At 48.5% G+C, this 15,486-nt stretch overlaps 1 protein-coding gene across 4 annotated transcripts in view; it reads left to right on the forward strand.

Moving 5' to 3' along the window:
• The window catches only part of LOC115601470 (galactosylgalactosylxylosylprotein 3-beta-glucuronosyltransferase 1-like), a 29,336-nt gene extending 16,565 nt beyond the window's left edge, over window positions 1-12,771 (forward strand). Inside the window, exons 2-7 of one of the 4 annotated variants that reach the window (XM_030471495.1) lie at window positions 1,023-1,087; window positions 2,336-2,484; window positions 2,863-3,401; window positions 5,121-5,417; window positions 5,908-6,015; window positions 9,466-12,771. In XM_030471495.1, the coding sequence (XP_030327355.1) occupies window positions 2,373-2,484; window positions 2,863-3,401; window positions 5,121-5,417; window positions 5,908-5,994 (1,035 nt within the window). In that variant the 5' untranslated portion in view covers window positions 1,023-1,087; window positions 2,336-2,372 and the 3' untranslated portion in view covers window positions 5,995-6,015; window positions 9,466-12,771. The remainder of the gene's footprint in view (window positions 1-1,022; window positions 1,088-2,335; window positions 2,485-2,862; window positions 3,402-5,120; window positions 5,418-5,907; window positions 6,016-9,465) is intronic. The other 3 variants (XM_030471496.2, XM_030471497.1, XM_030471498.1) reach the window with 3 other exon arrangements.
• The last annotated feature ends 2,715 nt before the right edge of the window (window positions 12,772-15,486 follow it).

A 15,486-nucleotide genomic window follows, 5' to 3' on the forward strand; every position in this document is an offset into this window, starting at 1 on the left:
GATCTGTAGCTTACCAAAGACCTATGCCTTCAGCACTAACACTTGAAGGAAGCTCTTGTACCTGCCTTGGACCCAGCCATCAGAAAGCAATGAAGTAATGCAGAGCCAGCACGTTTGCTGCACAAGACTCCTGCAGCATCACCAGAGCAGTCCTGTGTACCTCTGACCACACAGGTTCCTTGGCCTACTTCCACGTCAGTTTTCCACAGCTTGAAAATAGGGGGATGGGCAGCATGGTGTTTCCTGAGTGAGGAGCTAAGAAGCGATAGAGATTATTACCATGAACGGTTGGTTTGAGGAGCAGTGGAGGTAGGTTACCATGAGGGATTGCTCCAGTGTGGTATTGCTGGTGTCTGACACTGAATGAGCTCATGGTGCAGCAGTCTCCTTAATAGGGCCTATGAGTATCTATCTACTCACCTGCCAGAAGACTTGCTGAGACATGCTAGACTTGTGTCAGATTTGGCTGAAATGGGTTTGACAGTCATTGCTGGTAGGGCACTGATGAGCCCTGCGATCACATAATCCTTGTTTTTTTCAGGACACTAAATGTCAGGTTAAAAATTAATGACAAGTCCTAAGAAGGTCCCAAAGGATGAATTTAGAATTCTGCAAAGCAGAGCCCTTTTGGACCGATCATCATGTTTCTTCTCATACACTTCTCTAAGGCGGAAGCAAGGCAATCCTTCTGCTTTGGATAGATGAGGAGCTGCTGGGCTCAAATCCTGGGCAAGGAGTTTCCTTTGCACAAAATGTGCCTATGTCCCTTTGAGGACCTTGGGTTTAGGTGACTGGCCTTCAGTACACCTAAGAATTTAAAGCCAACCAGTTTGAGCCTTCTTTCCATCCTTTGTATCAGTGTGATGCCACATCACTCTCTTCCCTCAGACTGCCTTCAGCCTCGGAGAGCAAGAGGGCCTGGTGGGGCTGTGGCGTTCAGCAGCTCTTCAGGTCCCAGGGGGTTTGTTTCCTAACAGAAATCTCTCTGCAGGAGGCTAATGGAAGTTTTATGCTCCCTTTAGGCTCCTAATGAGCATCGCTGTGGTAGCGAGGAAGTCCTCCGGGAGAAGTACTTGTCATCAGAAAGGTAATCTCACAGGAGACAGAATACAGATGTTACCAGGAGGGAGAGGGGGATAAAATCCAGCTATCAAACACCAGACAGCCTGCTTGGAGTGGCAGCAGAAAGTTCTAAGATGCTAAAGAGTAGCTTTGCTCTGTACCCTTCAGTCTTTCCATGGACAGCAGATGTGGATCCCTCTTTCTGGAGCACTGCTTTTATTGGTGGTGTGTAATAACAATATCAGGAGATTTCATATCCAGAGAGGGACCAAAGCAGAAGCTAGAAGTTAGAGGAAAATGTTCCTGGCTGTGCCAGAGCCATATAGAAGGAAGCACATGCACTAGGCAAGCCCATTTGTGAAAAATGAAATTACTGCTATAGCTTGGACCATCTGTAAATAGGCCACCCCCTGTTGTTGATTATTCCTGATACTTTTGCCCTTTATCCCTCTTTATTTCCTTCTAGTTCATCTTGTTTTATAGAAGGAGTTCTGAAAGCAAATGTTAACTGTTGTGATTCCTCAGCTCTCATGATCATGTACATTACAGAAGTGCTAACAAAGCAATTAAAGTATTCTGAAGGCTGTGATATATACTAAATGCTGCAGTGGCCAAACACAGCAAGCCAGGATGTGGAACAATTCAACTTTCAGCACTGTGGAATGACGGAGGCAGGGATTTCGTGGCAAACTTAGTAGGTGATAGTGAATATCCCTGATTGCCTCAATGCATGTGCATAATTAAAGCAGCTGGAATGAAAGAGATGCTGGCTATCTTGAGGATGCCTGATGTCTTCTGTTTTGTCCAGTTGCATATGCAGGAATACAACTCTTGCACACAGTTCTAAAACATTCCGCAAAAGAAGCAAATTAAACACTCACCACAAAGATCAGGAATTAATACCAGTGCCAGAGAGGGGGCAAGTAACTCTGGCTTCAGAATCAGCAACAGGAACAACCCGAAGTCAAGGACAGTGGGTTCATCATGGAGCAGCGGGAGGTTCTTTATAGCAACATAAATAGATAAAAGCTTCTATTGAATAGCACAGGAATTGGCCAGGGCAGCTGGATAACGATTTGGGCCACAACCTTAATGGGGCTCCTTGTAAACTTATACTTAGACAAATGCTTTGCTGGATTGGAGCCCAACATTTATCATGCCTCCCTCCAAGCAAGCCAAGCTCAGCCTATTAGTTTGGCCTCTAGACTCACTGTCCTAATGTTTGTGGTGACTGATATTTCAGAGGCCTTACTCTGTTTTTCTGCTCTGAAAGGTAGAGAGATGCCTGGGCATTGGAAGCTCTCTGCAGCATGCTGAGGAGACGTAACCTTCTGACCACGATCCTGATTGCCTTGCCATGGGCTCTTCTCCTAACCTTGTGGCATCAGTACCCAACCACCCACTACCTCAGCCTGCTGAGAAGTAAGTGCAAGAGATCTGCTGCCAGCGTGCTGGTGGCCGTGATGATTCCTGGTGCGAACCCTTGGTAGGAGATGCTCAACTCATGGGATGGGATAAACAAAGACAAACTTGTCTGAAGGCCCCCTCAGGGTTTGCCTATAGCAGGCACACAAACTGTTCTTAAGAGTTAAACATACCCCTCAGGCTGGCTTTGAGGAGAGGGTGCTGATGCAGGGGGGTTGGAACTAGATGATCTTAAGGTCCTTTCCAACCCAAACCATTCTATGTGCTGAGCACTGACTCCAGACAGATGTGTCCCCATCACTCCTTGGAGAGGAGGCAGTGATTAGCTCTCTAACATCTTTCTTCTTCTTCCTTTCTTCCTTCCTTTCTCCCCAGAAGAGACAGATGAGAACGTGACCTCTAAAGCTTTCCTCAATGGTACATCTGCACTGAGAGAAGGCGGCCTCCCATCATGCATTCGGCAGCAGCAAAGCACAGGGGCAACGCCAAGAGTCATCCAGAGTTATGTGTACTCCAGGCCTCCCCCATGGTCAGACACCCTGCCAACCATCTTTGTTATCACCCCTACCTACACCCGGCCAGTGCAGAAAGCTGAGCTGACCCGTCTGGCCAACACCTTCCTACACGTGCAGAACCTGCACTGGGTGGTGGTGGAGGACTCGCCCCGCAGGACCAATCTGGTATCCAACCTGCTGGAGAAGGCAGGGCTCAACTTCACCCACCTCAATGTGGAGACACCCAAGAGTCTGAAGCTGGGGCTGTCCTGGATCCCATCCCACACCCCAAGGGGGACACTACAGAGGAACCTGGGGCTGCACTGGCTGAGGGACAGCTTCAGCAACACCGCACCACCAGAAGGGGTAGTGTATTTTGCCGATGATGACAACACCTACAGCCTGGAGCTCTTTGAAGAGGTAAGAGCAAATTACATGGGGTAGAAAAGCAGGATACAGCTTCAAAGCCTCTTAAGGCCAGATGCACTTGCAAAGACCTCTAAGACAGGGCTACCATGTGGACTTTTAGCATCAACTGGGAGGCGAGGACTCCTGCATGCTGCCTACAGCCCTCCTCACACACCCTGCACTCAGTGGGAGCTGAATATAGGGCAGATGCAAAGCTATAAATATGCAAACCCAGTAGTCACGCTCTAAAGGTCTGAAAGAGCAAAGAGCAGGTCTGCCATGGTATAGGCTCACACGCACCATTGCATCAGCTAGAGCCCTTTTTGCCAGGGACCAGAGGATATATAGCCCAGTATTTATACCTCTCCTCAGGGAGAGCTGACCTGATTTAACTAAACCCAAAGACAAACTTCTGGCAAAGCATAAACGTGCAGTGTTGCAGGGGTGTGATGAGTAGAGGACGGTAGAGAAGCCGACAGGCTTTCTAATCCATCTTTTTTCCTTGGCTGCCCTTCTGTAGCCTGAGTTCCAAGCACCGCAGCAGGGCTGTGCCCCTGGCACCACAGAAGCTTGCCCAGGCTTCTGCTGGAAACCCAGCTTTTGTGAGACTCCAAATCTATTGTAAACCTGCAAATATTCAGTAAACTCCCCTGTCCCCAATTTAAGCCAAACTGTACTACTTGAAACACAGAGTTCTGCACCACAACACATTGCCAGCTTTCAGAGGCTTTTTAGATGTCTGTTAAGCTCATCCTTTCTTACTTCTTTCTAGGTCCTTTCTGACAGTTTAAATAAAAGCTCACTCTTTTAGGCAGTAGCCATGGATGGAAGAACAAGGATGGGGGGAATTTGTGGACCAGGCGTGATGGGTTTAAACTGAAATGCTGGCACAAATGAGGGCAAAGATGCATCTGTCAGGGAGGGAGATTACTTGCATGAGGGTGAAGTTGGAGTGAGTGGAGTTGATCATACAGAGCTAGAGGCCTCGTGGAAGTTTTGTAAATGCCAAACATTTACAATTACGTTTGTAAATGCCAAGCATTTACAAAAATGATAAAATTTTATCAAAAAATTACAACAGTTCAGATGAGATCAGAAAACCAAAGGTTTTCCTTCTGAGAGACTGAATATAGAATCAGATAATCACAGACTGATTTGGGTTGGAAAGGACCTTAAGATCATCCAGTTCCAACCCCCTGCCACGGGCAGGGGCACCTTCCACTAGAGCAGGTTGCTCCAAGCCCCTGTGTCCAACCTGGCCTTGAACACTGCCAGGGATGGGGCAGCCACAGCTTCTCTGGGCACCCTGTGCCAGCGCCTCAGCACCCTCACAGGGAAGAACTTCTTCCTTATATCCAACCTGAACTTCCCGTTTCAGTTTAAACCCATCACCCCTTGTCCTATCGCTGCAGTCCCTGATGCAGGGTCCCTCTCCAGCATCCTTGTAGGCCCCCTTCAGTTACTGGAAGGCTGCTGATATGGGCATGGAAAAGCAGTGAGTTTGGTGTTCAGAGAAGAACGTGCTAAAACAGCCTTGTGGCTTTGCAAGCTGTAGCCCTTCAAGCAGGAGCATGGGTGAACAAGAGCTTGTGCCGCCTAGAGCTGTGTGATTGTGTGGGAAGCCAATGGAGGAGGATAGGTGCCAATGAAAACAGAGGGTGGCACACTAATGGGTTGGGACAAAGGTAGCAGGGTTGAATTCTCACAGCACTGTTTCCTTCTGGCCCTCAGATGCGCTACACAAGGAGGGTGTCAGTCTGGCCCGTGGCTTTCGTTGGGGGGCTGCGATATGAATCCCCAAAAGTGAGCCCAGCAGGGAAGGTGGTGGGCTGGAAAACCGTCTTTGACCCGAACCGGCCCTTTGCTATTGACATGGCTGGATTTGCTATCAGCATCAAGCTGATTCTGGAGAAGCCTCAGGCCAGTTTCAAGCTGGAGGGAGTTAAAGGAGGCTACCAGGAAACCAGTCTGCTGAAGGATCTAGTGACTATGGATGGGCTGGAGCCCAAAGCAGCCAACTGCACTAAGGTGAGTAGGACAAGAGACCTTGAAGATACATTCTCCTTGCTGAGTCCTGGCTGCTTTTACAGCCTCAAGCCATGTCCCTCCACCTTCCACTGTGCCATGTGCTGGCACATGTCAGTGCTGATTGGGGCTGGGACAGACAGATAGACAGGGCCTGCCAAATTCTTCACTCAAGGCTCTGAGTGCACTGAGGAACAGTTAGTGCTGTGTGCTCTGTGTTAATAAAGAGCCTCAGATGTACAATTCATGCCCAGATTGCTTCTCCAAGATCCTTAAGGATTGGCAGAGGGTTGGTCTGGTTTTGGTCCAGAATCATCCCTCCTCCTTGACACTGTTTCATGTGCCTGTGAATTCTCTCCCAGGCTCAACCCCTTTGAATGATGCTTCAAACAGCTGTGAGCCCTGGGTTTCTGAGGATCCCACCCCATGGATGCACTGCTTTTGGCATTTCCCTGGCATCCAGAGCCCCTGAACTCTTTGTGATTCCCTCTAGGTGTTGGTGTGGCACACAAGAACTGAGAGGCCCACTCTGGTTAACGAAGGCAAGCGTGGATTTACAGACCCCAGAGTAGAGGTGTAAGCAGAGAGCCAGCTCCAGGGTGTGAGTACTCTTGTCTTTACTGCTTTTGGCAAGGCAAATAATCTGTACCTGTTTCCTTATTCACGCTATTGTTTCCTCCAAGACTATACATATGATTGTCCCAGTAACTCCCCTACCATGCCACCCTTTGCACAAGAAGTAGATTCCCATCTTTACCCACTGATGTTCTGCCTCCTTGCAGTCCACATGGAAGCTTTGCCTGCATACAGAGAGAACAGTGGCAGAAGAACCTGTGGTTTCACTCAGTAATAATGACAAGCCACTTTCCTCGCTCCCCTATTCCTGCCACCTCCAAACTCTCTTTAGTGTGGGAGGTGTCCTATGGTGTGTGGAAAGAAATGACACTCCTGCAGACAAGCTTTTCCCCCAGCGGCCCTCCCACCTCTTCAGTGCTCCATGCATCCACCTTCAGCTTTTACCCTGCATGAACAACTGTGGTGGTGGTGGTGGTTCGGCAGGGAAAGGTTCATGGGATGCTTACACCACCTCGAAACAGGAAGCAGCAAAGTGCAACCTACACAGGCTCCCACAGAGTTGGAGGGGTTTGGTACCACAAAGGCATTAGCAGTGCCTTTGTGGTTCACAGAGGTTCAGCAGCAGGATGGGGGATTATGGCAACCACAGATGAGGGTAGGAATGTATCAGAGATCAGTGCTATGTTCTTAGAAGTAGAGACTGATGAAGAACAGGCTTCAGAGAAGCTGTGACCTCCTCTGCCCTCTGATCCCAATGTCTGCCCTTGGCAGATTCCTAGCATAAAAGTCCTGAAAGAATAAAGGTATCCACTTTGGGAGTACCCAGCTCTTTCTGGAATGACTTTTATCTGTGGCAGGATAGAGGATGCTGAATGATTTATTCCTACTTTGGAAGATATTCCAGGGCTGCTTTCAGCCCTGACCCCAATATACACCTCAGCTGAGCTCTACCAGTGGAAATAAAACTGACAGCTTTTATACAGGCAGTCATGAGTAGTCCGACTTCTGCACTGATCTGCTGTGTGCATTACTGGTAGCTGCATACAGCACTTCCACATCACCTCATCATCTTGGAGTGACAGCCATACGAAGAGTGGAAAGCAACCCCAGTGCCTGCACACCCACCAGCAGATGAGAGACACAGTTGCCCAAACAGAGATACCTGGTGCCACCATGGGGACCCTGGGGCAGCCTACCTTTAGGGCACTAAGCCTGTACCATATCTGCCAGCTTTCCATCACTATCTCAGATATCCCAGCAGCCCATAAGTGATACTAGACAACTATGCAAGGGCAAAAGCCCCTCTTTTAACCTGTGCTTCCATGAAATCCACTAGCAGTAACAGGCTCATTTTGCACACCCACCATGCTGTAGGCTAAAGCTATGATTGTCCAAACTCAGCTCATAAGGACTCAGATTCCAGTTAACTGCTCTGGAGGTACCACTTTGTAAAGGATGAGCAGATTAGACCCGCCTTGCCTACTTGTCAGAAGAGGGGTAGACTGCTCCACTACAGATGCAAAGTGTGGATGTGATGCTTTCATAAATGTGCCATTTATGCATCAGCACTTTTGTCCTCATCCTCTCCCAGCCACACTCAGCCATCCTCCATGAGAAATGCCACACACCTGCTATGGAATCTCATGGGAATGGTTCCCCATACGTCATTTGTTGTGGGAAAGGGAAGCAACCAGCCTGATAGAGCAAGGCACTGCCACTCATTCACCAGCAGGACTTGCACCTTTATCTAGAGCCATCCTGCGCTTTCCAGCCAGAGTGTCAGCTGGGTCAGCTCTGCATATTTATAAGGAGCCTTCCACTTGCATTAGCAGTGAATTTGACCACAAGCCCTTCTGCATCCCTGCCAAGTGGGCAGGTGGCATCCTCTTGAGGAGATACCTGCAAGGTAAATTGCTTGACTGCCCAGCCCAGTCAAGCAAAATCATTAGATTCCCCCCCTTAAAGTTTTAAATTGAGATCTCTGCTGATGGCTGCAGTGTTTTAAAGGTCCTTACTATCAAGGCTGCTGAGCTTCAGAACCTTGACAGACATGATCTAGATAAGCCAGCCCTGAGAAAGAAAAAGAAGGTAAAATTGCTCCCCTGAGGATTCTGTTCTTAGACACAATAGGGAGAATATTTCTGTCTTTCCCTCCTGGCAATCAGTCCTTGCTGAGGATAAGATCAAGTCAGTCAAGCCCAAACCTTCCAGAGGCCTCTTTCCCCTTTAACACTTGCAGATGTGAGCCAGGCAGACTTGGTGTGGGATTTGGTGCTCTGTTGATCTCTAGTTGGACCACTTGCATGGCTGCTTGGCACACATGTTGGTGGATTGCCACCAAGGGGCCTGCTGATCATGTGAAGATCAGGCTTCAACACGCACTGCATAAATAGCAGGTATTTTGTCCCAGCTGGATTCCACTGTCTTCCTTGCCCACATTCCCACCACCTTTAGCTGTGTCCAGCTGAGCCTGGGGGAGAAAACTCTATGCGCCAAAGCAGATCTGCAAAGGGGGAGCAATAGGACACATCAGGGTTCTGCTTTTCATGAGAGACAACAAGAAGATGAGCTCCTAAGTTTTAAAACCAGTGGTTTTCTTTTCTTCACCAGAAAGTCTGAGATGTGCTGGGATTGGGTTGAGAGCCTCAGCTACTTGGTCAGCCTCTTCAAAGTAGAGGAGGGAGAAAAAGGGGGTCTCTGAGCCCATCTTCAGCTGGACAAAGGCTTTCACTGAGGAGGTGTTGTGGGAAATGGCTGTAAGCCTGGTCTCTGAGAAACACTGTGGGGACATGCAGAGTAGGAAGGGGAATGTGGAGAATGGGGAGAATCCTTGAGATTTTCTGTATTGCAACCAAAAGCTCTCCCAGCATACATCTCTACTGACTGTAACAAAACCCCCTCAAAACACAGGATTTGGCTTCTAAAAGCAGGAGGCAGAAAACAATTTTGCTTTATACTTTTCTTTGTTAAAGACTGGTGTTATAAGAACTATGTATTCCTATTGCTAACATCTATTTACAAGCAGCCGAAAGAGAAGAGTTTGCTTAGGTTAGCACAGAACTCCTGCTGCCTTGTGGTATTTGGAAACGGAGGAAGTTGTTCATCTGCATTTCAGAGCTCCCAGACAGACTGAACAGCGATCCTCAGATCTCGTCCTCCTGCTTTTTCTTTTAAGATGGGCTAAAATAATTATTTTATGGGGAGAAAAAATACCCTTCAAAAACTCTTTCTGATCCATAAATAATATCTCCCACCTAGGACTCTGTAGTGCAGATGGAAAAAGCAGCTCTTCAGCCATATCCTAGCCCAAAGCTGTGTGTGGTGTGGTCAAGGAATCTGATTACTGCTGCCTGCCTAGTGCCTATCTGAGCCAGGGGACAGCCGTGTTGGAAAAGCATCTCCTGCCCTGCTGTACTGGATGTGGCATCAACACCTCTAACTCCTTCTCACCTCACCTTGTGTTTGTTTTTGACAGAGGCAGCGGGCAGTGATCGCTCCCAAAGTCTGTCATCAACCCCAGTGGCCTGTTCTGCCCAGCTCTGCTTCACTGCTGGAGGATGCTAAACACCCCCAAGCCTCACCACACCGATCCGCTCCCGCTGCCTGAAAGGTGGTAACAAGCAGGGACAGAGCTGATGTGGTGCCCTGCGATCCTACAGCTCTTCACCCTTGACTTCATGCACTGGCTCCCATTGCCCACTTGGGAGAGGAGTGTTTCCCTTCCCCTGTGGGCTCTGTGTTTTTAACTACTCATTAGAATTTATTACATGTGATCTCCATTCTCGGCTGTGCCAGCATAGAGGCTGAAATCCAGGATGGGTCTCTGAAGGTCTCTCCTGGCATAACGTAAAGCCTGAGCTTCAGTGGTTCAAGGACAGGAGTTAGCACAAAAGCACAAACGTGGACCTGCTGGCCTGAGGCTGGTACACTCTCAAAACAGCTTTAAAACAAAGCTAGCCCGAGAGAGGGTCTCCCTCTGAAGGATGCACATAGATACCTACACAGATCAGCCTTCAGTACTGGAGAAGGACCAGCGCTGAAGCACATCATTTGGGGTTTGGGAGTTCCAAAGGGATCTGGTGCCTACGCCCCAGCTGAGAACTTGAACTGCCCTCACTTAAGGTTGTTTTGGAAAATGCTGTCCCCCATCTTCAGGCCCAGAACCCTCTGGATTAAGTTCCTCTCCCACTCAGGGAGACCCAGCAGGTACCATGTCTCCTTATCTCGCTGCAGAGACCAGAAAGCAGGGGCAAAGATGGGTGGACCTGAAAGTGTTGTTCCTCACCTTGAAGCCTTCGGTAGCCTCAAATCACATATACAGTCTTGCTTCCCAGGCCTGCAGAGAGGAAGACACCTCTTTGAGATGGAGGTGGGTGAGAAATGCTCAGAGAAGAGGAATTCGCAGCCTGCACTCATCTCCTGTAAGCACAGAGAGGAATGTGGAGTGGCATCAGCGGGAACCTTATCTTGAGCACATGGATGCCAACTGAAATAGCAAATGTGACAATGTTTTCCAGTTGAACTCTGAAAGGCATGCGTGGCGCTGTGAAGAGAGAGGAGACAGTGTCATGCAGAAGGGTTTCCCTTTCCCTCAACAACACAGGAAGGCAGCCAGGTGGAAGGCAGCCCACAAAGGAGGAGGTGACAAATGAGGACTGAAGGAAGGATGCACCAGATTAAAAGCACAAGTGTTGGTACCATGTGTGTGTGCGTGGGGAGTGGTGTCGCTGTGACTTTTCCAGGAAGAATCCTCGAATGACCCAGAAACCCCTCTGAGCATATCCTGACATCCATCTTCACTCAGGCCATGAGAAACAAGGCTTTAGGCATTCAAAACACATCAAGGGGGAAAGCTACGAGCAATTGAGTCATCCCCCAACCCAAGAGATTCTGGGCTGGCAGGAAACGTATTTATTTGTTGATTTATTTATACCAGAATTCTTCTCTGCCTGTTCCTTGTTTAGTTTTGGGGTTTTAGCTTAGGTCACCTGAGGTGTTCCTGAAGAAAGAACATTTCCCCCCTCGCCGCGGAGCAGCAGAGCCTGGTGTTCACCGATGAATGTCCTATGTTCTGCACTCCTTGGGGTTTCTTCACAATGGTGTCTTAAGCACCATTAAAAACCATCTTAAACACGTCAAAAACACAGCAAGGAAGGGAATTACAGTTCCTTTATGCAAGAGATGTGGGTGGGTGGCACTAAGCTTCTGGCCCCCAAGCAAAGTAAAGAACATGTGCAAAGGAGGGCTTCACTCAGCGGATAGTCCCCATGAGATCTCAGGAAGCCTCCATGAAGGGAGCTCTTTGAAGGCTATCTGAATGAGGAGGTCAGTCCATGTTTCCTCAAATGGGGAATGAGCAGTCCTATATCCTGCTATAGGAGGCGGGCTAAAGCACAGGAAGGGGCAAAGGGGGTGAGATGCCTCCTGTCAGAGAAGGAGGCAGGAGAAATCAAAGTTAGAGCAGCAAATAGAGAAATGGAGACTGTGTTTAGTGAGGCTGAGGCTGGGGTCCCTCTGAATGAACACACCCAGCACTACAAGGCCACCCTGCCAGCCATCACAGCGTGAAGGAATACTGAATGGGCCATAACTTTTGTCTCCTCTGGGCCCTGGGAAGGTTCTTACAGAGAAAGGGTCTGGCATACTGGCTCTGGATAGCATGAAGGAAGCCCAGCATCCACAAAACACTTTTCATTCTCCCTGTGTCAGAGCTTTGTGCCCTGTCTTCTGCACAAGGTAGCAGGCCTTGCACTCCGGTGCTTTGCCAACCCATCTTGCCACCGGGCAGGTGGGCTCACTGCTTCCACCCAGCATTAAACCAAGTCCCCTTCTTTGTGGTTTCAATGAATGAGCAAGAGCGAGGGAATAAAGGAGTTGATTTGTGATCCTCCATTTCCTCCTCTGAGATGGGCAGGGTTTCTGCCCGCATGAACAGGGGGGGATATGGTGATTAATTCCCTGGACTCTGCTCTCACACAGGTTCTACGCAGGGGTTTGGCACTGACAGTGGGTGTTTGTAGCAAGGATCTATTCCCATTGCAAAGGATACCCCCACGTACATGCTTTTAGAAAGCTGTTCTCTCTGCATCCCTATAATAAAGCAAAATTATTATTCCTGGTTTTTCCCACTGGGGACCTGGATTGCAGTGATAGGCACTACACCATCAGTTCAGTGCCGGTCAGCATCTGCTCTCAAGACCAGCCCTATCGTGCCATCTCCGTTCTTGCCCCAGCCTGGCCCTGTGGAGGAGACCTTCTGTGAATCAAGAATCAGCCACAGGACCAAGACCTTGTTTGGACAGTGTGGATGGACACAGCTGATATTGCAGGCTAGCAGACATTTGGACCTGCTCAGCACTAATACTCTTTTCCCTGTAGAGCAGCTTAAGGACTGCTGCTTGCCAGGGTGTATCAGCTAAGGGTAGGTAACAGACCTCACAGGTTAAGAGGGTTGTTTGTTGGCAGGGCTGGGTGGAAGAGCCAGAGCCAGAGTTCCAGGCTGCAGGGGAAGTAAGGATGGAAGCTGCAGGTGAAGCCTGAAGCATTTAAAGAAGAGAAGGTATCCCCACGCCTGGTTTTTACTAGCATATTAGTATCTGATATTCATGTTCTCTGAGATTCATCCAATTCACCAACCAGTGAATATTACTAACATTTCCTGTTGCAGAAAATACTGTTGATGAAGGAAAGAGAATGTCAAGAAAGTACTTTTTAATGGTTATTTATTTATATTGAATGCTACTAGAGCGTTATTAAATATGATGTGAATAGTACGATATTACACCGTTGTCTTGTCTTGCAGTGTAAACTCTGCAGTCTCATGACATCTCTAGCTGTCATTTTGGTGGCATCGTGACCATCCCTGCTGAGATAGGAATGATCACATCTTGGAAGTGAGTGGTGGTCAAAACATGCCGCAGGCAGGCAGTTCTCCATCACAAGGGAGAGGGGAAAGGTGCCACAAGCTGCCTTAGTGTAATAGCAAGCTGCATTTGCATGGTCACGCATAAACAAGGCTGCTGCTGGCAGTCAGCAGGCTGCTGATTTCTGTGGAGGTCTGCTGTGTGACAGTACTCATAGAACATGGAATGGTTTGAGTTGTGAAGGGACCTTAAAGCTCACCCAGTTCCAACCCCCTGCCACAGGCAGGGACACCTTCCACTAGAGCCAGTTGCTTCAAGCCCCTGTGTCCAACCTGGCCTTGAACACTGCCAGGGATGGGGCAGCCACAGCTTCTCTGGGCACCCTGTGCCAGCGCCTCAGCACCCTCAGGCTTGTGGCCCTCTTCAATACGGCCCAATACATCTTCTGGATGAGGGGGAGACACCCAGGAGCAGCAACCGACAGGATAAGGCATTACAAGCTCTAATCTTCCTACCAACTGCGTGCTGTGTCAGACCCTACTTCTTCCAGCCCCTGTAAGCTACAACCCACAGGGAAAAAATGTATGAACGCCCACTGGGGAGATGTCAGTGCAATGGGATCAGGTAGGGAAATGACTTTAGTCCTTCCTTCTCTCTCCAGACTGCAGGATAATGGATGGGCCTATTTGACAGCAGGCTGCTGTTGGCTAATCCACAAGCCTGGGAGAAGCTAGCAGACCCAGGTTACTACTGTTTGTAATGCTCTCACTGATTTACTCTGTCATTTGGCCAAGGTACATGACATCAGCTATCTGGTATTATTAACAACAAGAAGGGATCCACCTCCCAGAAACATAGAAGCACTTTTAAGACTCTTTTGAGGAATCATTGCTAAAAATGTAGCATACTAGAGTACAAACTCAATCTGCTCCTGTGTAATAAAAAATCACATTCACAAAGATGTTGCTTAAAATGCAATGTGAAGTTTACAAGCAATGGTCCTGCAAAAGGCTGAGGAAGAACTGCCATGGCCAAAGGGACCTGAAACATCCACCCCACTAGAAAACACAGTCACCCCCAAAAAAAGAGGGACAGCTCTGCTTGGTTGTAGTGGCTGAAAGCTCCTACAATGCCTGTACAAGGCTAATGTTACCTTCCTCTTCCCTTGATAGAAACCGTGGGGTTTGGGAGGGTGTTAGGTAAGACACACTGACTGACACTGCAGGAGCACCCTGCTTGGTATCACTATTAGAACAGCACATCCTTCCTCTCCTCTCCGAGCACTGCATTTTCACAGCCAAGCTTCCCAGCCACTCTGCTGCATTTTCAACAGGGATGTAGTGCAGGCCCCAGGAGACAAGGCGTGGAGGAGAAGGGGAAAGAGCAAGAGCAAGCAAGAATGAATCTTTCTTATTAAACAGAGCAAGGTACCGCTCTCAGTCTCACATCACGTTCAGGGCTGATGGGAGGGAGGGGAAGCCCCCTCCCCGGGGACAATCCAGAGGCTCTCACACAAACTTAATTTCAAGCTCTGTTGAAGATGGTGTTTGTCTTTTTTTTTTTTTTTAACACATTCAATTTAATTTCTCAGGCAGACATGTGAAAATGAGAAAGGCAGACCTTTGACTGTGAAGACAGCCTGGTGCCTGCTTCTTACACATCCAAACTCTCACATTGTTCTCCTCCATCACTGCCCTCAATAAATCTGTGCGCAGGGGTTACTAAAATGCCCACCATCTTCCTTCCACACTTCACTGGAGATGGTTACATGGGTTTGTTTGCATTTAAGCATTCTGATTTATTTTTAATTCAAAACACAGCCCAGCTTTCCGTGGTTGTGTTTAAAACAGGAGCACTGTGACCTTGAAAAGGACCTGCAGGCACCAGGAGGTTCTGATCCATACGCTGTTGGCCAGTCCGTATTTGCTTGCTGTGTTTCAGATCCCCCCGTTTCCGTGACAATGGTTGAAGGAGGAGAGGAACTGCGTTTAGTTTTGGAAGGCTCCTGACAGAGATGTTCCTGGAAATTCAGCTCTCCCAGCCCGCACAGATACATGCAGGCAGTTGGTCTGGCTAGTTGTATGTTAGTTTTCCAGTCTCAAGAGCATATATACACCCAGGTAACAATAGAGATTGGGGTAGGATTTCCAGCTGACCTGCTGCTTCTGCCCTAGAACTGATAGAAGGTGGCAATCTTTACAAGTAAGCCCTCAATGAGAGGAAGTTAGCAGAGATGCTGGCACAGGACAGATCCAGATCCTGCCTCTGAGACAAATGGAGGCCGACAGACCCTGCCCAAGTCGTTCCTACATTGTGATTTCCTACTGTGACCCAAGGGAGGAGTGCAAGCAAAGCATAAAAACATAAAGCAGAACCAGGCTCTACAATAACTGCTGTCTGCAACCCTGGGTCACACCACAAAAATCTTGGTTCCTTTGTTTGTTTCATGGTTGACGCAGATATTAATTCTTTCCTGCCTATGGCATTGTACTAGCCGGAGCTTTCAGCAGAACATCAAGTGTTGCTTTGTTTTATGGAGGTGAAGACAAGCTGGGTGGGTTTGCTGTGCTGGTGGAGGGAATGGCCCAGGGAGAATGTAAATGGTAGAGACTCAGAGCAGCGTGCAAGAAAAG

Source organism: Strigops habroptila, chromosome 2, assembly GCF_004027225.2.
Source record: "Strigops habroptila isolate Jane chromosome 2, bStrHab1.2.pri, whole genome shotgun sequence".
NCBI lineage: Eukaryota > Metazoa > Chordata > Aves > Psittaciformes > Psittacidae > Strigops > Strigops habroptila.